Source organism: Pseudorca crassidens, chromosome 8, assembly GCF_039906515.1.
Source record: "Pseudorca crassidens isolate mPseCra1 chromosome 8, mPseCra1.hap1, whole genome shotgun sequence".
In the NCBI taxonomy this organism is placed as follows: Eukaryota; Metazoa; Chordata; class Mammalia; order Artiodactyla; family Delphinidae; genus Pseudorca; species Pseudorca crassidens.
Window position 1 is genome coordinate 101393562 of NC_090303.1, and position 24079 is coordinate 101417640.

General features: G+C 41.8%; 1 protein-coding gene across 1 annotated transcript in view; it reads right to left on the reverse strand.

Annotated features, from left to right (window-relative positions):
- Positions 1-24079, reverse strand: part of RHEB (Ras homolog, mTORC1 binding) — a 46220-nt gene that overhangs the window by 16322 nt on the left and 5819 nt on the right. Inside the window, exon 2 of the mRNA XM_067747487.1 lies at positions 2456-2527. Within this exon, the coding sequence (XP_067603588.1) occupies positions 2456-2527 (72 nt within the window). The remainder of the gene's footprint in view (positions 1-2455; positions 2528-24079) is intronic.

The following is a 24079-nucleotide window of genomic DNA, read 5'->3' on the forward strand; positions in this document are numbered from 1 at the left end:
AGTTGAGATTATTACTACAGTACATAAAAAAGCTACATCTGCATAGCAGTATTTGGTCTAGAAATTTCCCCAAACTAGAAAATATTATTATGGTTTCATTGATATTATTCTCCTATACCGCTATGTTAAAAGAAGATGACATAGTCGCAGCATTTTTGCTTTTGCAGTGATAGTCCACAGAGACGTGTTACTATTGAACGTTTGATAGAAACCACCTGTTCTATATTATAAAGTTAAGTGTAAAAAGAATCCCCAGATTTACAGAGTACTGTGTTTTTTAAAACCATAAAACTACCCATTCATTTATGTTGCTAGCAATGAGTTTATGATAACTATTCCCTTTCTCATTCCTTGTTATCTCTGAACAATGTTTTTCTACTAAATCATGGGGGAAAGGGTGGAGGAAGGATTTCTGCCCTGTGTTAGACGGTCAGAAGCCTGGTAAATGGAATGTGATGTCTGTATATGTCTCATGAACTTTTAAGGGATTCACATACCCTTGACAGTCATTTCTGCTCTTGCCTAAAGATTTAATAAATACTGTTAATTCATTCTTTACTATTTAACAGTAAGTGTTAGACAGGTAAACATTAAAATCATGATTCAAGTTGATGCTCACAGCCTTCAAAGTACGGTCATATCATTATGTTTTTGAGATACTATCAAGGTAAGAAAGTTGTACTTTCACTGGGCCAATTCCTTACATATAAAGAAAATGCATTTATATTCAACACCATGACTCTCCTTCCAACTCAATTTTAAATAGCACAAAGATACAATTGTAAGAACCACTTTTATGGGCAGAGCTTACCACGAAAACTATCTTCTACTGTTCTATGACTAGAATTCCCAAATGAACCTTATCTCTTTAAGGACACAAAATTAAAAATTGCTACATACAGCAAATATTAAGGGCAAGATCACGGCTTTCTTCTGTTCTTATCGCAGTGGCGGACAACCGAACCTGTTCAGGTAGCATTCAAATGAGTCTGCCCCGCACACCGGCAGACCACCACGTGCCAGCTAACGAATCAACACCGCATGAGGGCAGGACTCCTCCCCCCGAGAGCGGCAGGGCTTACTTCAAACTCTCTTCCCAGAGTTAGCTTAGCAACCAACAGCTTTCCTCCCCTGCCACCAGCACACCAGGACACGAAGGACAGCTGAATATTTTAAGCCAGAAGCTGGCAAACTCTTCCAGAAAAGGGCCAGACAGTAACTATTTTAAGGCTTTGTGGGCCATATGGTCTCTGCGGCAACTACTCAACAGCTCTGCTACGGTAGAGCAAAGACAGCCATAGACAGTATAGTGTAAGGGAACAAGCAGGGCCGTGTTCTGATAAAACTCTAGGGTGCCGAAATCTAAAATTCACAGAACACTCACATGTCACAAACATTATTCCTTTTCAAATATTAAAAATGTAAAAACCATTCTTTGCTCATGGGCTGTACAAAAAGGCAGTGGGGTCTTTGTGACCTGCAGGCCATAGTTTGTCCACCCCCCTGTTGTAAGCTTCTTCTTAAGTCTCTCTCTTGCAAGCTTTGGGCAGGTGAAGTCTGTGAATCTAGCTGTTAAAGTCCATGAACCTGGCTGTTAAGTCGGCTTCATGTCTAACATGCCAATCAGGGTTTGATGAATCCCACGTTTAAATCTATGTGCTCCTGGTGATAAATCCTAGGTAAGTCCTGGTGCCCAGAAACTAAGAAGACTGGTTCCAGGGCCTACCTAGGGTTCTAAGATAGCACAAAACAAGACCAGCTTCCCTGGATGGAAGTGTTTCAGGTTCTCTTCCATGATCCCTAGAATCAAGACTTGTGTCATAGTCCTAGAATCCTTCAGGAAGATTCTGAAACCATGGGCTGAAACTAGACAGGGTAAAGGCTGTGACTGGTTCTGGTCTTGGGTGCTTTCTTCTGCACATGGCCTGAAATGCCAGTAGGCTTTGGAGCCAACTTCTCAGAAAATGCTGCGAGGGTTCTCTCCAATCCCCGACAGCTCTTTTCTCCACAGCCTCCTCTCAAGTCTTTAGAACTAGAAGGGGTTGGGGGACTAGCACTTCTACAAGAGTAAGGTACAGAGGATCTGGAGTGTGTTCATCCTTTCTTTTTAAGCTTGGAATCCCTAAGAAGGGCTACTGTTGAGAAGGAAAAAAAAAAAAAAATTCTGCTCTCTACTTGTTTTCTTAAAGCAGCATCTCTAATATGAGGTTCCAATGTAAAAATGGATTCCTATGGAGATGAATAACAATTTCTAGATGGTGGGACCCAGACACTGAATAAAATTCATTCAGTGTAAAGTGGGTAAAGCTTTTGGAAGCTTTTTTGGGCCCCCAGTTGGAGATCTATAGGTTTAACTGAATACCCCCTGCAATCAAAGCCTCCAGGAATACACAGTGGTTGTTTGTAGGCAAAAAGCAGGCTTCTCAGTTTATAAATCCTTGAAAACAATACTTACTGTTTTCTATGGTTGGATCGTAGGAATCAACAAATTGGCCTTCAACAAACTGAATCGTCAATGAGGATTTCCCTATAAAAGAGAGCAATAGCTGAGTACGCACTGGCATATTAAGGTAAAAAAACTTTAATTCTACTATTTTACCAAGAAATACTCTAAATGGAAATAAATTCCATATATACTACAGGAATTTAAGCAATTACACTATTATGAATTACACATGTCTGTGACATTAACAAACAGTACTGACCAGTACGCATATCATAGTTTGTCAAAAGTAAACAAACTCTTAAATAAGGTTTAAGCTAATTTCCTCTGGTGTCCCTGAAATATGGCTATTAATTTTGAATTAAAAATTAATAAAGCATGATCAGTTTCTTCGGCTCTTCACGTATGGCTGTTATAAGTGTTACCAAGTAGTTTTTAAAGAGGATAAGCTGGAAGTATGTGATAAAGGTCGGTTTTTAAAAGTTCTTCAAGGTAGAAATTCTCTCTCAATCATTCAGTATTGAAGGCCTCACAATGTCTGGCACACAGAAGACAATAAAGAAATGCTCTGACTTCACAAAATCACCAGTAATAGCTGAGCCTGTATGTTAACAAATCAAGAATCAGAGCCCCAAGTTCTCACCCTCCTGTTGTCAGTAAATTTCTAGGGGAGGACTTTAGAAGAGGATACCCTGTGAAGAAACACTGCAAGAACACAGCCCACATTACGGCCATCCCGCCCCTCAGACACCAAAATCCGAGGATACTCAAGTCCCTTACATAAAACGGTGTAGTATTAATGAACTTATTTACAAAACAGAAACAGACTCACAGACACAGAAAACAAATTTATGGTTACCAAAGGGGGAAGGTGGGGGGAGGGATAAATTAGGAGCTTGGGATCAGCAGATATATACTGCTAAACAGATAAACAACAAGGTCCCACTGTATAGCACAGAGAACTACAATCAATATCCTGTAATAAACCATAATGGGAAAGAATATGAAAAATAATATATATGCATAACTGAATCACTCTGCTGTACACTTGAAACTAACACAAGGTTGTAAATCAACTATACCACACACAAAAAAAAGGCGTAGTATTTGCATACAACCGAGCACATTTTCCCACATACTCCTGAATCTCTAGATCACTTATAATACCCAACAGTACAATGTAAATGCCATGTAAACAGCTGCCCGCGTGCAATAAATTCAAGTTCTGCATTTTGGAGCTTTCTGCGCCCCGCCCACCATATTTTCCATCCGAGGTTGGTTGACCCCCGTTTGTGGGGCGAATACGAAGGGCAGACTGATTTTACCAGCAGGAAATAGGAAGTGGTCCCTCCCTAATTTCACCCCAAACCCTTCCTTCTCTCACGCGTCCTCAGATCATTATTAAGCACACACTCTACATGCTCGCCATATCTCACGGAACTTCCATCTCAAAGGAGGCGCAGGGAGAACCAAGGAGAGAGGTTTGGTAAAACCAGTTTTACGCTCCTGGGGTTTGGGTTGGGCCTGTCCTCCTCCAGACCACGGAGAGGTGCGGTCCACAGGGCGCACAGTGTTTTCACACCAAGGGCAGTCCCCATACACTCAAATTAACTAATACGCGAGCTTATAAGTAGGGGCTGCGGGGAGACAACGAGAAAAGCCCCAAGTTGGCAGGACTGCCCGCTCCTCGTGAGCAGCTAAGCACCGTTCAGAGCGTCTCCAGAATGACGAACAACTGAAATCCTTCTCTACAAAGCAGCCTACAAGAGCTTTTGAAAATTAAATGTTACTTCCCTGCTTAAAATCCTCACCGCCATCAGAATAACCCCCAGCTCCTAACCCTGCCCACAATCCCGGGCTCTCCCCGCGGGTGCCCTGCTCTGCCCCCTTCCCTACCTCATCTGCTGCCCTCCCTCCTCCTCCCGGGCCCTCCCAGGCTCCAGTCACATCCTTCTATCCCTGCCAAGTTCCTGCCCGCCTTTGTGCCTTTGTCCCGGCCACCCCCCATCTCTGAATGTACAGGCTCCCTTTTATCGTTATTCTGGCCTCCGCTCAAACGTCCCTTCTCCGAGACCGCCCAACCGAAGGTGGCGCCAGCTCCCTCACAGTCACTCTCTCACAGCCGCCTTGTTTTATTTCTTTTTAGTGCTTAAAGTTATCTGAAATTCTCTTTCACTAATTAGTCTACCAAGACCAGCGCAGCGCCCAACACACTGTAGACATGTGGGCTCAGACCTCCGGAGGGCACACTCAGATACTACAGAAGGTGTCAATTTATACACATGACTAGGAAACACAGTTCTAGTCTGTGCTGGTGTCCAAGCACGGGCCTGCCTGTGACATAGGGATACAGTGGTAGTCCAGGAACGCCACACACTTCAAACGGATTGTGCTCAAAAGGAACCATGTTATATAAGCTAGCCTATAAAGGAGCATTTAGCTCAAAATACAGCAAAGCTATTTTATGTAATGAAAGCAGCAAGGGAAAAAACCCTCTTTTGTAAGTTAGCAAAACTGAAAAATTTTAGAAAGAAAATAAACTTCTTTAGAGCCTTTGAAGAATTAAAAACAAAAGGAATTTAAAATGATTTTTAAAACTTTTAAAAAGCAGAACTGGATTAAAAATAGTGAAAAGAAAGAGGGTGTGATATACATACTAAGTTCCCCCAAAGAGGAGGGAAACCAGTAGGAAACACTGGATTAGACGGTAACAAACCATTATGTACTGGCACCAGCTAAGTCTCAACAGCCTTACTTGCAGGGGTGAGGGGAGGGGGAGAATAGCCTCAGGACTGATCAGGTGAAATTTCAGAAGCCACAACCAAAAGCAAGTTACACACAGTAAACAAGACAGCATGAGATAAAGTGCAAAGATGGAGTTATAGATAACGACTGGACCACACTTAAAAATACAATTATTGGCACATATCCCAAGAAGAGCTCCTCATTTGTACCTTTATAAAGGGCATAAATTATTTGACAGGCTAAATGGACATTTAACTTGAAAACACAAGTAATTATTCTGGCAAAAGCAGACAATGTAGTTCAACCCAAATCACAATGCAGGTTGACAGCAAACTATCACCTTCACAAGTAACTGGGACACAGATTTAAAACTGCAGTTCCTCAGGGGGCAAGCTGGACTTCCCAATCAGATTGGTCCTCGGAAAAAGGGATTATTCATCAGCAGAAGCAGGACTGAAGAAGAGCTAGGTCTCCCTTGGGTCTCCCATCCTTGGACTCCCCCCTAAGGGAGATCATTACTTACTTAAATTAAGAAGGGACAGGGAGGCTACATTTGCAGACTTGACACAGTGGTTCTCTACGGTTTCCATTAAAAAGTAGAATTATATAGAAGACAACTAGTGCTGAAATCTTTACAAGTCAGCACTAAATGATAATTACTCTTAGTAAATAAAGCCCACTGCTCATAATGTTCTCAGTCCTGGTTCTAGTAATTTCTGGCTTTCAGAGACGTCCTTACCATCCTCATCCTCCAAAGCAGCAATTCGGCTCTTTGATCAAGTTTCGCAAGCAGTTTGCTTGCAGCAGCTACAAAAGACTTTGTTGATCTACAGCAAATTATGTTCTTTACTTGAGCACCTTTAAAATTTTCCCCTCATAATAAGTTCATACATTTATTTGGCTTTTGTCCTTATCAAATTCAGATTCTGAAACACTAGTTATTTCCTGAAGATGTTTCAACAATGATCATGCTCTCGAAAGGTGCATTAATTTGTACAGTCTGAAGAGAATCCCAACTCCAGATCTACTCTGGAGAAATGTTATACGAAAGCAATATAGGAGTGATCTGAAATAAGTGGAAAAGCAGCACGTGCCCAGATGTGTGTTTATCAACACAGACATAAATCACTCGTTTTATGATATAACAGTACTATAAGAGGTTGGAAAATATATCTCAGTATCCCACAATTAACTTCCAAGTATTTTCCCTCCAAACTAAGAACCGCCTTAGTTTTAAAAGTCATAAAAATTATTTTTAAAAAGTTTCTTCTGAACTTTTACCAGCTGAAAACAGCATTACCATATATATATTTTTTGCAATGGTAATTTAGCACAGTAAGTTTTTTCACCCAGTATTTCCACAACAGAAGATATACCTTCAAGGTCGTTAACTGAATCTCTCACACTTCACAATTGTTATAAAATAGGCACTATTTATATAAACGTTCTAATACTTTTCAGATTAATTTTGAAAAACTTTTCATGTTTATTCTCCATAAAGAAAAAAAATTACTTATATATCACTCCCCACCCCTAAACCACCATCCTCTGGAACAGCAGACAGTCACTTGTTCACGGGGATAAAATGGGGAGGAGTAGGTTTCAATCTGCTAGGCTATCAAATCGTTGGGCAGAAGGGTCCATCAGGACCAACGTCATGCACCTAGCATACAACCCATCCCAAGAACTGCTTTCATTTTTACCTTGAGTCCTTAAGCTTGCCTTACAGGACTTCGATGTCCATGCAGACGAACTGACTAACAGTTCAGCTTCCAAGCTTATGGGGTCTTGCCACCAATAATAACCACCTCCACACACTTCAGCAACCACCTCCTGAGCACGACATTAAACACCCAGACGACTCCACCTCCAACCCTGCACCTCCCACGAACCAATCAATAAGCAGGTGGTGTGTCTTCCCAGTGCCCTCACCTTCTGAGTCCCATCACCTAATCCAGACCATCTCTGGAAGCAATGTTTTCAAACCAGGGGTTGTAAACCCACCAGATCATGAAATCAACATACTGAGCTAGGACCAGCACGTTTTTAAAGAAATAGGAACACCCGAGTGGACTGCAAATAATAAAGTCGTTCTGGAGCTTTCAGCTGTATAAACATTTATGACTGGGTCACAACGTACAATGTATTTCTTACTACAGACCGAAGCCCAAAAAGTTAGATATACCCTGCTCTACGAGTCTCCTGAATCTCCAATCTCTACCACGGTTCACTTCCTTCCCTATCAGTTTAAGTCCCAAGATAAATCACTGTGCACCATGCACTACTCTTTCATCAGAACCTGTCAATTTCCTTTCTCTGGGCTGATAATTCTATGATCTTAATCTAATCTTTGGCCTTTTGTGAGCCTGTTGAGCTTAGCTGCAGAAAAGCTCCCAACCCTGTGGCTTGGCAACCATTCTCAAGCTGTGCCCCCCGCCTCGCTCTGTCCTCTGTCTTTAGGAATCCTTTCTGAGTGTCCCTTTCCCAACAAAGCAGCCAAGTGTGGTTCCAGCAGCATCCCAGGGCAACTTACTGCAACTGCAAATTCCTAAGCCCCACCCAAACCTCCCAGGCAGGAGTATTAACAAACCCCCACTCATGTGCTGCACCCTAAAGTTTAATTACCACTCCCCCCCCAGGTGCCAAGTTCAAATGTGACCATTCTAAATCACCTACCTCCTCCTGTATGCAGGGTGTTCCCAAATCTTCCAGTTCCTCCCAGCAGCTCAGATCATAAGCATTTAAAGAACACACAACATGGGCCAGGAACTGGGACACAGCCATGACTACAAGCTGGGGCTGAACCTTAGAGGTAACTGCTGTGACACCGCTGTCTTCCACTCACCTTTGCCTTGGCTCTGTGCACGTCAGACAGCGTGAAGGGAGCCCCTGGGCTGTGCAACGCAGCCCGCCTGCCTGGCCCTCTTCAAATTATTACCACGGCGCAGAGGAAGCGGGCAGCACACCCTTCTTTCCACAGAAGCGATTCCTGGACCTGGGCTCTACAACCCATCCCAGCTCCTGGTCTCCTCCAAACCTTCCTCCTGAAACAGTTCTAAACACATTCTTCGTTTCTCTACTGGTTTAACTCCAATCCATATGGTTTGTTCACATGCCTCTGACATACTTATTAAATATGTTTAAAAATCCAGGGGAGCACACCCTGACTTACGTTCCCCTTCTGCTCTCAGTGCTATAGAAAGACTTGGCTGGGTGCTGCAGCCGTTGGGTGCTATATCCCTGACCACAGAGCTAAGCGCATCCTCCAGAAAATGATCTCAGTCACTTAAAGCTCCACCCCACTAACCCAGATCAAACGCAGCCATGGGGATGCACGTGACCTGTGTGTCCTGTAGTAATCTGACTACAGTACCTGACAAAAAGTGTGTAGCCTCTGGTTTGAGGAGCCTTGAAGTAAAAAGTCAGGAAAACAGAGGCTAAAGCTACGGAGGCAATTAAGCAAGAGCAGCAGCTCTTTCACTTAACAAAAGAAATCAAAGAACAGTGAAGCATGCAACGTATAACAACAATTCCAAGAAACTATTGGCCAGAGGCACGATGTGACTTTGGGATGTCTGCCTCCATAAGGACCAGATGCTGACACAGCCACCAAGCTGCAGGTGGTCTATTCTCCCCTCCAGCTCCCCAGAGCTAAATGGTTACACTACTCGCACTGAAACCTGGACTTGTAGCTTCATCAGTTACAGACAGAAGAGCTGCACTATTCACTCTGTAAAATAAGGAGGTGCACTCCCCAAGCTGTCCAAACACCTTTTTTCCTCCCAGTTCTGCCTCACAACGGCGGTTTTTTTTTTTTTTTTTTTTCCAGTATGCGGGCCTCTCACTGCCATGGCCTCTCCCGTTGCCGAGCACAGGCTCCAGACGCGCAGGCTCAGCGGCCATGGCTCACGGTCCCAGCCGCTCCACGGCACGTGGGATCTTCCCGGACCGGGGCACGAACCCGTGTCCCCTGCATCGGCAGGCGGACTCCCAACCACTGCGCCACCAGGGAAGCCCTGTATTTTTAATAGTGTCAAGCTTGGTAACATTTCATTCCATTCTGAATCCCGAGTTTTCAAGTCCCTGAGTATGGATTAATTCATTAATTTCTCAAATAGCTATTAAGCAGCTATTATGTTCCAGGCACGGTTCTAGGCGTCGGGATATATCAGCGAACAAACAGACAGAAATTGCTTGGTACATAAATTCTAATAGTGAGAAGTACAGTAAAATAAAAAAGCACAAGAAATGCAATAAATTGGAGAAAATATGTATCTATTCCTTGTAAACAAAAGAATATAACAAATAATTACCATGGTTTTTTAAACTAGTGAATGTAAGCAATGGTGAGGAGCAGCTGTTAATGCCGCGAAAGGAGAAATAACCAGATATCATGGGTCTCCTGAGACAAACACAGACCACTACCCTGGAAGCAATTTTAAGGAGGCTGGGGAAGGAAAAAGAGAAAGAAACCACCTAAATCTGACCAAACTGCTAGATTTAACTACCAATTTACAGGAAATAACGGGGGACAAATGAACGTCTTGAATACTATAGGATGCAATAGCAAAACCCAGATTCTAGGTAACACTTCAGGTAACCCCTATATATCAGAATTTCTAGGGTGGGGCCCATGCTTCACTCAGTATTTTTCAAACTCCTCCAGTGATTCCAGCGTGTCTGGAAGTTTGAAAACCAGTGTTCTAAAGCAGGGCTTCCCTAATGTTAAAGAATAAGCAGTTCTCCTAGGGACTACGTTAAAGTGTAGATTGCTGATCTATTTGATCTGGGGTGGGGTGTGGGATTTTCCATTTCTACCAAGCTCCCTGGTAATACTGATCTCCAGACCAAGTTCTAAAGTTTAGAACGCTGGTTCGCAAACTTACCTGCACTCCAGAAACACAGAGGGAATTCCAAAAACTACTGGCTGGACCTCACCCTCAAGTAATTCTGATTTAATTACTACAAGGGGCAGCCAGGGCACGGGGATTGTTAAAAAGATCCCTGAGTGATTCCAATGTGCCACAAGTTTGAGAACCCCTGGACCAAGATCAAGGGTGCCAGGAAAAACGAGATGGAAGAAACTGTTCTTGAGTTAACTGACTAGTCAACCACTAGTCTTCCATTTATGTGAATGAATAAACCTTATTCTTGAAGCCAGCACGAGACAAATTATTTCGCAGTCAAGAGCATACTAATTGATTGCAATATTATTGCAACAGAACTGAAAATTTTAGCATCTTATAAATATCACTCAAATCACTCCTCTTCTATTTGATAAATTTGTATTTTAGAGTGATAGGAGTCTTCTCTGCTTTAAGAAACATTACTTATCACTTGACTCTACACCCACTCTTAACTGACACAATCTGGAAGTAAAATTTCTCAAGGGGGACTTCCCTGGTGGTGCAGTGGTTAAGAGTCCCCCTGCCAATGCCGGGGACACGGGTTTGAGCCCTGGTCCGGGAAGATCCCACATGCTGCGGAGCAACTAAGCCCATGCGCCACAACTACTGAGACTGCGCTCTAGAGGCTGCGAGCCACAACTACTGAGCCCACATGCCACAACTACTGAAGCCTGCTCACCTAGAGCCCGTGCTCTGCAACAAGAGATGCCACTGCAATGAGAAGCCCGCGCACCACAATGAAGAGTAGACCCCGCCAGCTGCAACTAGAGAAAGCCCGCGCGCAGCAACGAAGACCCAACACAGCCATAAATAAATAAATAAAAATATATTAAACAATTATATATATAAAAAAAATTTCTCAAGGAACAAACATCAGTGATGCCTTCTAATAATTGACTTGAATGATCCTTGGAAGAGGCCAGAGCCAGAAACTGAAAGAAAGCTGCTGACCAAGCACTGAGGTCATATTTTTTTATGTGTCTGGGATGGGGGTGGCAAATGGGACAGGACGCAGTCCTACCAGGAACCAAGCAAGCTCCCCACAAGAGGACTGTGGACTGGGGCCAGATGATGGCCAATGAAAAAACCCAATAGAAAAGAGTGAGTAAAGATGGGAAGAGGGCAGAGGAAGTAAGAGGAAAACAACTCAAACACCAATCTGTAATCCCAAATTCCCAGCCACACAAAAACTCTATTACTAAGAAAAAGCAGCCATCAGAATAACTGGAATAGGCGAAATTAATCTTATAAAGGTCTGTGAAGACTGTAACTGAACATGCCCAGAGTTTCCAGAGATTATCCAAGGAATTGCTTCTATTTTAAAAAACAGATTAAACATGATCAAGTGAATATGAAAAAACTTTTTTTTCACAAATACTCTGTTTAAAAAAAATCTAGGTAACACCTTTTGAAATAAGTTCCTACTATTTCACATAAAATACATTTCAAGTAAATAATGGAATAACTGTGGTTATCGCCACAGGGCAAAAAGTATTCACCACGTAATAATCAACTTTTCCCATTTCCAGGATTCCATTTATTCTAAGAAACATCATCTGTTAATGGCAGCTTTGCGGGGCAGGGGTTGATGAGAGCACACTAGTAAATTAAAACCACAATACACCCTGGCATTGAGGAAATATAATTAATAGAAACAGGACTGTGGGTTAAGGTTCAGCATTTGAATTCAGGTTACGGTGTGAACCCCAGCTGTGTCTCTGGGGAAGTTAATGCCTTTGTGCCTTGGAACCCTCATGCATGTGATGACCAAACACACTACACCTTAAGTCCACACACATCAACTGATCCTATTCCATAATAGGATTCTATGAGCACCTGAATTCTGAAAAAGATGTCAGTATGATACACCTGACTGCCACCTACAAGGATCCTGTAATCTCAACAGAAAGGAAGGCACCTATGTGAAAAGTCAAGTACACCCCTCCCCCCAACAGGATTAGAAAGTGGTGGTGATGTTTTTTAAAAAAGAACAGCCAGGGAGTTTCCCAGCGGTCCAGTGGTTAAGACTCCATGATTCCACTGCAGGGGGCATGGGTTTGACCCCCGGCTGGGGAACTAAGATCCTGCATACCACGCGGTGCGGCCAGAAACACACACACAAAAAAGGAAGAACCACCACTGGAGAATTTCTACTGAGGCGAGGGACATGAGAGGATGAAACACTAGGGAGATCAGGATGAAATTCTGAAAAATGGACTAGAAATGAAAAATGGGCATTTTAACCTGCTTCAAAATAGGTATTTAATACAAACCAGAAAAGGAAAAAAATGGAAAAATTGATCTGTAAGGGAAACAAGAACCTCAGAAAATTTTAAAAAGAAACAAGTATGTACTTGATTTCAAGACTTACTAGGAGACTACAGTTATCAAGACGTGTGGTATCGGCATAAAAACAGACACATAGATTAACGGAACAAAATACAGGTTCCAGAAATAAATCCACACATATAAATGATCAGCTGATTGTGGATAAAGGTGCAAAGGCAATTCAAGGGAGAAGAAACAGTCTTTTTCAACAAGTGGTGCTGACACAACTGGATATCAATATTAAAGAGAAAGAACCTGACCATATCCCATATACAAGTATAGGATAAAAAATGGATCACAGACCAACTGCAAAACCTAAACTATGAAACTTCTGGAAGAAAACACAGGAGAAAATCTCTGTGACCTTGAGTTAAGAAAGATTTCAAAAGCACAATCCATAAAGAAAAAAAAGGATATACTGGACTTCATTGAAATTATAACTGGTCAGTAAAAGATTCTTGTTAAGGGGATGAAAAGACAAACCACAGACCTGGAGAAAACGTGCAAAGCACGTTATCCGACAAAGGGCATGAATCAGGATATATAACAAACTTTCAAACTTTAACAATAAGAAAACCACCCAATTAAGCATACGAGCAATAGATGTGAACACTTTAACAAAGAAAATATTCAAACGGCAAGTAAGGACTTCCCTGCTGGTGCACTGGTTAAGAATCCGCCTGCCAATGCAGGTGACACGGGTTCGAGCCCTGGTCCAGGAAGATCCCACATGCCGCGGAGCAACTAAGCCCCTGTGCCACAACTACTGAGCCCGTGCACCACAACTACTGAGGCCTGTCCACCTAGAGCCAGAGCTCTGCAACAAGAGAAGCCATCACGAGAAGCCCGCGCACCGCAACGAAGAGTAGCCCCAGCTCCGCTGCAACTAGAGAAAGCCTGTGTGCAGCAACAAAGACCCAACGCAGCCAAAAATAAATTTATTAAAAAAATAAAACTGCTGCTAATCAAATTATATATAAAAAAGGCAAGTAAGCCCGTGAAATGATGCTTATCATTATTCATTAGGAAAATGCAAATATAATTACAGTGAGATATAACACATCTAATTAATAATGTCTACAATAAAAAAACACTGACAATACCAGTACTGGAGAGGATGTAGAGCAACTGTTCTCTTTGGTGGGGATGCAAAATGGTACAGTCACTTTGGAAAAAGTTTTTTAAAAATAAAACACACATTTATCAGATGACCCAGTAGTCCCATTCTTAGGTATTTTTCCAATAGAAATGAAAACTATGGTCACACAAAACTTGTATGCATATATCTGTAACAGCTTTATTCATAATTGTCCCAAAGTGGAAACAAACCAAATGTCCTTCAACCTGTTACTGGATAAACAAATTATATTAAATCCATACAAAGGAACACTACTCAGCAATAAAAAGGAATGAACTACTGATAGACACAACAACACGGATAAATCTCAAATGTGATTCCATTTATATTACATTCTGGAAAAGACAAAACTATAGGGACAGAAAACAGAAGGGGGTAAGGGCTGACTACAGGGGCACAAGGGCATTGTGGGGGGTTGATGGAACTGTTCTGTGTCTTGTGGTTGTGGTTACATAACTATAGAGTGCTTGCTAAAACCGGGCCATACACAAAAAGGGATAAATTTTACTGTATGTAAATTGTACTTCAAGTTTAAAAAAGAATCTTAACCTTTACCTCAGACACAAAAATTACCTGGAAATGGATCACAGACCGAAACTTCAGAGCTAAAACAATTATACTTCTAGAAGTAAACATGAGAACATTTTTATGATCTTCAGATAGGCAAAGATTCCTTACATGATAAAAAATGAGTAAACCATAATCAAAAGAACTGATAAACTGGGCTTTAACAAAATTACAAATTTCTGTTCTTTGAAACATAAGAAAATGAAAAGGAAGCCATGAACTAGGAGAAAATATTATATATATATGAAAAAGAACTATTATTCAGAATACATAACTCAATAAAAAGAACCCAATAACAAAGGCAAAACACTTGGACACTTCACAAAAGAAGATATACGAATGGTCAAGAGGTATATGAAAAGACGCTCAGTGTCATTAGTCATCGGGAAAAGTCAAATTTCCATGGCCCACCACATCAGTACTGCTAAAGAGTTAGAAAACTGACAATATCAGATGTCAGTGAGGATGGGCCTCATTTGTTGCTGGCGAGAGTGTAAAACGGTACAAATGCTTTGGCAAACTGGTAGTTGCTCAGAAAACTAAAAACTTAATACATGTGACCCAGCAACTCCATTCCAAGGTGCTTACCAAAGAGAAATGACAGTGTCAACAAACATACAACAGATGCTCATCAAAGCTTTATTCTTAGCATGAAGCACTGGAAACAAGTGACTGGAGAAACAAATTATGGTATAAGCATACAACAGAATACTACTCAGCAATAAAAAGAAACTGCTTATATATGTGACAACATGGATGGATCTCAAAACATTATACTAAATGAAAGAAGTCACACAATAAGAGAATTTATTGTGTGATTCTATTTATGCGAAATTTTATAACAAGAAAAACTAATCGATAGTAATGGAAAGCAGGTCAGTGTTTGCTGGGGAGTGGGGTGGGGCATGAGGGAACTTCTGGGGATGATGAAAATGTTTTTTATTTTGATTGGAGTAATGGTTTTACATAGGTGAATAAATCTGTCAAAACCCATCTAACTTTACACTTAAAATGGGAACTTCATTAGACATAAATTATACCTCAATAAAACTTGATTTTTCTTTGTTTTATTGAAGTATAGTTGATGTACAATATTACCTAAGTTATAGATGTATAATATAGTGATTCACAATTTTTAAAAGTTATACTCCATTTATAGTTACTATAAAATATTGGCTATATTCCCTGTGTTGTACAATATATCCTTGTAGCTTATTTTATACATAATAGTTTGTACATCTTAATCCCCTACCTCTAGGTTGCCCCTCCACCCTCCTGTCTCCCCACTGGTAACCACTAGTTTGTTCTCTGTAACTGTGAATCTGCTTCTTTTTTGTTATATTCACTACTTTGTTGTATTTTTTAATTTTTAAAATATTTATCATTTTTAAATTTTGGCTGCGTCAGATTTTCATTGCAGCACGCAGGACCTTTGATGCGACAGCCGGGATCTTTTCGCTGAGGCACGTGGGCTTCTCTCCAGCTGTGGTGCACAGGCTCCAGGGGGCGTGGGCTCTGTAGTTTGTGGCACATGGGCTCTCTAGTTGAGGAGCACGGGCGTAGTTGCCCACAACATGTGGGATCTTAGTTCCCCAACCAGGGATCGAACCGTGTCCCCTACATTGGAGGGCTGATTTTTTACCACTGGACCACCCCGGAAGTCCCTGTTGCATTTTTTATTTTCCACATGTAAGTGATAGCATACAGTATTTGTCTTGGAGGGTATTATGCTAAGTGAAATAAGTCAGACAGAGAAAAACAAAACTTGATTTTAAAACAAGTATTAAAAAGGGAAGACATATATATATTTTTTTACGAAGCATAATAGGATAGTGATTAGCTAGCTATGTGACAGTAGGCAGTTTTCCTGGTCTGTTTCCTCATTTGTAGAATAGATATAATAACAGCACATACTTTATAGGTAGTTGTGAAGATTAAATGAAAATATCGATACATGCAGAATATCTGCTATGTAATAATAATGACATTTATTGAGGACTTATTACATAACCACATTCTAGACACTTTCATTTAATCCTAGTCTCACATTCTAATAATTATATCTAATATATTAACTTGAAATCTAAGAAAATGATATACAGTAACAACTACTGAAGCTAAATCCTCAAACTCACGTGAAAAAATATCAAGAAATATAAGAATACACACACATACCCCTAATGCAGAAAATTACTGTTTCAGTAATCACTGCGTAACAAACACCTCAAAACTTAGTGGCTGAAATCAACAACTATTTCATTTCTTCCTGATACTACAATCAAGGCTGGGCTCGGCTGGCTCCTCTGCTGGTCTTTTTTTTTTTTAACATCTTTATTGGAATATAATTGCCTTACAATGGTGTGTTAGTTTCTGCTTTATAACAAAGTGAATCAGTTATATACATACATATGTTCCCATATCTCTTCCCTCTTACGTCTCCCTCCCTCCCACCCTCCCTATCCCACCCCTCTAGGTGGTCACAAAGCACCAAGGTGATCTCGCTGTGCTATGCGGCTGCTTCCCACTAGCTATCTATTTTACGTTTGGTAGTGTATATATGTCCATGCCACTCTCTCGCTTTGTCACAGCTTACCTTTCCCCTTCCCCATATCCTCAAGTCCATTCTCTAGTAGGTCTGTGTCTTTATTCCTGTCTTACCCCTAGGTTCTTCATGACATTTTTTTCTTAAATTCCATATATATGTGTTAGCATATGGTATTCGTCTTTCTCTTTCTGACTTACTTCACTCTGTATGACAGACTCTAGGTCCATCCACCTCATTACAAATAGCTCAATTTCGTTTCCTTTTATGGCTGAGTAATATTCCATTGTATATATGTGCCACATCTTCTTTACCCATTCATCCGATGATGGACACTTAGGTTGTTTCCATCTCTGGGCTATTGTAAATAGAGCTGCAATGAACATTTTGGTACATGACTCTTTTTTTTTTTTTTTTTTTTTTGTGGTACGCGGGCCTCTCACTGTCGTGGCCTCCCCCGTTGCAGAGCACAGGCTCCGGACGCGCAGGCCCAGCGGCTATGGCTCATGGGCCCAGCCGCTCCGCGGCATGTGGGATCTTCCCAGACCGGGGCACGAACTCGTGTCCCCTGCATCGGCAGGCGGACTCTCAACCACTGCGCCACCAGGGAAGCCCCACATGACTCTTTTTGAATTATGGTTTTCTCAGGGTATATGCCCAGTAGTGGGATTGCTGGGTCATATGGTAGTTCTATTTGTAGTTTTTTAAGGAACCTCCATACTGTTCTCTATAGTGGCTGTACCAATTCACATTCCCACCAGCAGTGCAAGAGTGTTCCCTTTTCTCCACACCCTCTCTAGCATTTATTGTTTCTAGATTTTTTGATGATGGCCATTCTGACTGGTGTGAGATGATATCTCATTGTAGTTTTGATTTGCATTTCTTTAATGATTAATGATGTTGAGCATTCTTTCATGTTTGTTGGCAGTCCGTATATCTTCTTTGGAGAAATGTCTATTTAGGTCTTCTGCCCATTTTTAGATTGGGTTGTTTGTGCTGGTCTTAAAGTCACCCCTTGGCTGCCTCCGCTGGTGGGAGGCTGGGGGCCAGACTCAGCTGGGACGGCTGGACCTTCTCCCTTCCCACATGTCTTCTAAGGTCTCTCCCCCATGTTCCTTGAAGCTCCAGAGAACACAGAAGCTGCCGACTTCTTAAGGCTTGAGCCTGGCACTGGCCCATCATCATCTCTGCAGTGTCTTGCTGGTCAGGAGTGCCATAGGGCCAGGACATGAATAAGTACCAGGAAGGTGCTTCTCTGGGAGCCACTGATGGAAGGACATCAATAAAAGGGACCAGGTGGGCTTCCCTGGTGGCGCAGTGGTTGAGAGTCCGCCTGCTGATGCAGGGGACACGGGTTCGTGCCCCGGTCTGGGAAGATCCCACGTGCCGCGGAGCGGCTGAGCCCGTGAGCCATGGCCGCTGAGCCTGTGCGTCCGGAGCCTGTGCTCCGCAACAGGAGAGGCCACAGCAGTGAGAGGCCCGCATAACGCAAAAAAAAAAAAAAAAAAGTACCAGGTTTGCAAACAGCAGAGAAAGACTACAGAATCACCTGGGGTCGTAAACGGATGGCAACCTGAATATCATCATTAAAAGGCCGAGAATAACAACGAACCATATGAAGGTTTCTTTAACAATGTGTTCCTTACACAATACACGATACCAATTACATGCTGACTAAAAAAATGTGTAGTCCTGTCCCCGGTGGCGCAGTGGTTAAGAATCTGCCTACCAATGCAGGGCACATGGGTTTGAGCCCTGGCCCGGGAAGATCCCACATGCCACGGAGCAACTAAGCCCGTGCGCCACAACTACTGAGCCCGCACGCCTAGAGCCCGTGCCCCGCAATGAGAAGCCACCACCACGAGAAGTCCGCGCACCGCAACGAAGAGTAGCCCCCACTCGCCGCAACTAGAGAAAGCCCGTGTGCAGCAACGAAGACCCAATGCAGCCAAAAAAAAAAAAAGTGTAGCTCTGTCAATAGCAGCTTTTTTTTTTTGTTGCTTTTTTGAGGGGGCAGGGTGAGATGTATATATATCAGGGTCACCAAGGAATCTTTTGGAAAAAAAACACAAAACACCTCACCATTCTAATTTTAAAAAGGGTGCCTAAGGAGTTCCTGTGTGCTCTGCAGAAGTGCTCCCTGTGATTCTAATGTGCATCCCCATCCCCACATATCCACCACATACAGAGTCGGATGAGGGCATGTGATACAGATAATCCAAATTTTAATTGTTCACCAGAACCTACAAGTGAGACACTGTTTTAAGAGTTTACAACCCAATTCCTGGAAATCTCCACCTCTTCCCCAAAATAGTTGGAATAATTCTCCCACTGATTAGCCTATGAAATTACCCAACCTATAAAAACTAACCACCCCATATTTCGGGGCCTCTCAACTTCTAAGACGGCCCACACTCTGTCTATGGAGTGTGTATCTCCCTAAGTAAACCTTCTTTCACTTAAAAAAGTTTACAAAACATTTTCACATGAATTATCTCGCTTGTTCCTATGAATTAAGCACGGTTGACATCATCTTATTTTCTCTCACACTCCCTTACCAATTTTCAAAAAACAGATGCTAGGAGAGAAAAAGTTAAGGTGCAAGTATTATTTTGACAAAGAGAATAACCACATAAAACTGGTTCATAGAATTACTACTCATTCAAATATTTTTAATATATAAATTTATTTATTTTTGGCTGCGTTGGGTCTTCGTTGCTGCATGCAGGCTTTCTCTAGTTGCAGTGACCGGGGCTACTCTTCACTGCGGTGTGCGGGCTTCTCATTGTGGTGGCTTCTCTTGTTGTGGAGCACAGGCTCCAGGCTCATGGGCCTAAGTAGTTGTGGCACACGGGCTTAGCTGCTCCGCGGCATGTGGGATCTTCCCGGACCAGGGATCGAACCCGTGTCCCCTGCATTGGCAGGCGGATTCTTAACCACTACGCCACCAGGGAAGCCCTCAAATACTTATTAGGCGCTTACTATTGCCAAGCACTAGGCTGCCAGATACATTCCACTGAGGAAAATAAGAGCAATAAGTTTGTACCATAACACGAAGATCTGAGTTACATAAATTAAGAAGTTTGTTAACTGTCTGGGTTATTAAGCTAAAAGGAAAAAATGAAAGTGCTGACAAGAAAGGCCATGGACCTGCTTCCCTAAAGATTTTAAAAAACAGGATATTCATCTCTCTGGGATGATTTATAGGTAAAGCCAAGTTGGAAGGTAAGGGAATAGAACTGATAAACTGCAGTCAATTATATGTTTGGCAACAATGAAGAGTGAATTTTGCTAGATTTGTGGCCGAAATTGGGGAGAAGGCAGGGGGTCGGGTGGGTAAGAGCTAAAGAAAAGCAAACAAGAGATAAATTCCTAAATTATAAAACAATCTTTAATGAGAACATGGAGTTTAAGACTGACCAAAACTAGTAATAAAAAAAAGTTAGGAAAATGAATTGAGACATAAAGCATATTTATCAATCAGCATGAATGGTTATTAATAAATATTATTTCTTCAAAAGCTCTTTAAAACTGCACTGACCCCACATACTAACACCAATCCATCCCTCACCATACCTGTGCTACCTCATGGAGTTTAAAGATATCCCACACCAGTAAATGCTTTAAAAACACCAGCCAATCATTATTAATAGTAGTAACTGTATACTGTGGCTACCTCACTAGACTGAAGCTCCCTGGGGCACAGATCAGGACTGCCCTGTCCTTGGTGGTTAAGTACACAGTGCCTGGCACATAGTAGGGACTTAGGTTACTCAAACATGTAATGAACACCTATTTGAATAACATGGGATACACTTAACTCACACACTGCCCTCTTCAATCAGTCATTTCAGCAATTCAGTCCTTTGAGGGTCTGAAATCCTCTGGATAGCTGATAAAAGTCCTGGACTCTTTCCCTAGAAAATATGCACCCAGTCTCAGGCAAAGCTCATGAAGTCCAAGTTAAGAACCACTACTCGAAGTGGGCACCAGAACTGAAGACAGCGCTCTGCCTGGGGTTCAGAGTTCGGCCGAGCTAGTTTACGATGAGAACCTGTCAACTGAACTGCTCAGAAAATTAATCCAGGTCTCTCCACCTGCATCTCCTGCATACAGGAGATTCTTCTGAAATGTAAATGTAAGACTTCACATCTGTGGCCCTCCTTTCCTCCAGCAGCCGCCTCAGTGATGTTCTGTTCTGAACTTTTGCATGGCTCTCCTCTGTGGTCAGGCACTCCTGCCCCCTGGTGTACTCAAGACCATATTCACATCTAGTTTCTTCCCAGAAGGTGGGTTGGAAATCCCACTTCTACCCCCACCACGGAGCACCATATTTTAGTGTGGTGTGTCCAGTCCGCCAAGGTCATTTGGAACCCTCCTCCATCTTGATGTCAGCCACCATGGCTGAATTCTGCCAACTAGGTTTTTCATTCAGTCACTCATATAAATCATGAACAAGACTGAAGAGAAATTATATTTTTAAATACTCTCTTTAAAATAAATTCCGAAAGTGCTTTAGATTTGAAAACCAGCAAAATACTGGCCAGATGCGTTTATATCCAAGACATACAAGTCTAAGAAAAGCATTTTCATGTCTTAAAACTATATTAACTGTAAAAGTCACAGTTAATTTCTCTCCATGTCCACAAATTATTTACCGTGCCTTCATGTAGCTAACATTCAACTTTGAGTCCTGCAAAAAGCAGGACCATAACATAGCACGTTAAAGTGCCTATTTCTGTTTCAAAAGTCCCTGAGGCGTCTTTCTGCAAGTAAGAAAGCGCAACAAAAAGAGAAATGGGGGAGGGGGAGCAGGGGGGTAAGAGGGAACTCAATTATACCACGGTTAGGACGCCAACCAACCAAGGACCTGTACGAGTTAGTTTTATTAGGATCCTTAAATCACCCTGCTTTCACTTGCCCACAGAGTGCAATACAAGGTTTCCGGCACTTCTGTTCTAAATTAATACCAATTTAGACTTCAAATTCCAATGCCTCATGTGGCGCTCTCTTTTATCAGATGCCCAATATATATTTAAGATTATTAAAACACTAAAATAGTATCCCCGGACCTTTGTGTTTGAGATATTAAATTAAATTTCTAAATCAATCAACCATTCATGTCAAAGGTACCCAAGAGTTTACATTCTCACGGTTATCAGTTTAAGACAGACTGTGAGTACTCTACTGTTAAGACTTAATTTGGTCCTTCAAAATAAATGAGAATAAAGGTTCTCTCAAGTGTGAGCACTAGAGATTTCATAATGCTTTTAACTTGCACAATCAAGTCCATGTTCAGTTATGATTTATTCAAATAAACAAGTACAATCCACTCATGGACAGTATTAAAGTTATTAAGTCTCTCTTCCAGACCCTAAGCTAAGGAAACTGTTGTACGTTTTTGACTCCATAATCACAGGTAGGATGGCTATTTCTCATTTTGTGATAAAGTTGCTGATAATTGTACTTGAAAACCATGTTAATTAGCATACAGATCCTGCTGTGCTGCCACCTTGAAATTTTTGTTACTCTTTGGGAGCTTCACTAGTACCAGGTCAAAAACCAAGACCTCACCCCAAACTACACAACAATGAGAGGCCAAGTCAACCGGCATTTAGACATTCTAACTCTCCCCAGGCTTCAGTGATTCACCGCTTATTATACAGGAGGAAAGTTTCCCTACAGTCCCTGTACAGCCAGCTCCTGACCACCTTTTCCAACCCCACTTCTTCTTCCCACCTGGCAACGCTTGGCTGCCCCAATCCCTTCCGCTGTCAACATGTCAAGTTCTTTCCCGCCTCACCATCCTGGCCTCGTCCAGTGCTGCAGGGCCTCTCCTGGAGTCTCCTCTAAGACCGCGGTCACCGCACCCCCTTGAAAAGGAGTGAGCAGCAGTCCAGCAAGATCCCGCACACCATGCTTCGATGGCTCTCCAAGTACAGTCTGCACAACTCTGGGGGTCCCTTGAGACTTTTTCAGGGGGCTCACAAGTCAAAACTATTTCCATAATACCATATATTATTTGCCTTTTCCACTATGTTCATATATGCACAAATGGTGCTAAACCAGTGGTGGGTAAAACTGCTAGACTGGTGCCCCTTAGCACAAATCAGACAGTGGTCACAAACTGTAGCGGACAGTCATTGTATTCTTCACCATCGTGCACCCACAGCAAAAAAGGAAAAAAAAAGCCACGCCATTTTTACTTAACAAAGTCCTTGAGGAAGTGGTAAAAATTATTTATTTTATTAAATCTTGACCTTTAAATACATGTCTTTTTAATGTTCTGCAGACAAAATGGGATGTATGCATAAAGCATGGCTGCTACACACTGAAGTGTGACGCTGTCTGGGAGAAAAGCACTTGTGCAACGGTTTGGGAAGTGGTCTGAAACAGACACTTTTATCATGGAACACCATTTTTACTTGCAAGAATGACCAACAAACTATCATTGTTTCAGATGTGGGTATCTGGCAGACATTTTCTTGGAAATGAAAGAAATGAGACTGTCATTTTAAGTAAAACTGGTAGCATTTTGCCAACAATCAAATTTGAACTCTCAAGAGGAATTAGAATTCTGCATCACTCAGAGTGAACTTAACAGCTTCCCAATATTTAGATTTTTCTGAGATTGATGGTGATATTAAAAATGTCATTTAAAGAAATACCGGTATATTGAAATGCGTCAAAATGTGGAAGGATCTGCATTAACAGTGAACCAATATTTTCCGAATTACCAACGTACGATGTTCCCAAATCAGGTATGGGTAGCAGACCCATTCAAAGTGCAAACAAACCAACAGAGTTCAGTGTAACAGAGTAAAACAAACTTCATCCACGTGAGTTTAGATGCTACAACTAACTTCTAACAAACTACCACTTATGGAGTCTTGGTTCGATGGTGTCAAAGAATACCCACAATTACCTGAAAAAGTAGTATTAAAATGCTCCTTCCTTTCCCAGGTATGTATCTGTGCAGGCACATATACTTTAATTATTAAAGTAACATATTGCAATAGAATGAATTCAGAAGCACATATGAGAATTCAGCTGTTTTTTAAACCAGGTATTGAAGATACTTGCAAAACTGTAGACCACCATCAAAATCCCAGTTGCTTTTTTTTTTTTTTGGCAGAAATTTATAAGCCAGTCCTAAAATTCGTATGAAAATACAAGGGACTCAGAATAGTCAAACAATCTTAAAAAAGAATTAAGTTAGAGGGCTCACGCTTCCGTGTTTCGTCCTTCTCTGTTCAAAGGAACAGAGTCCAGGAATAAACCCGTACATTTATGGTCACGTGGTTTTTAACAAGGATGTCAAGACAATTCAGTGAGGAAAGAATAGTCTTTTAACAGAAGGTGCTGGGACAACTTGATATCTACATACAAAAGAATTAAGTTGTACTCCT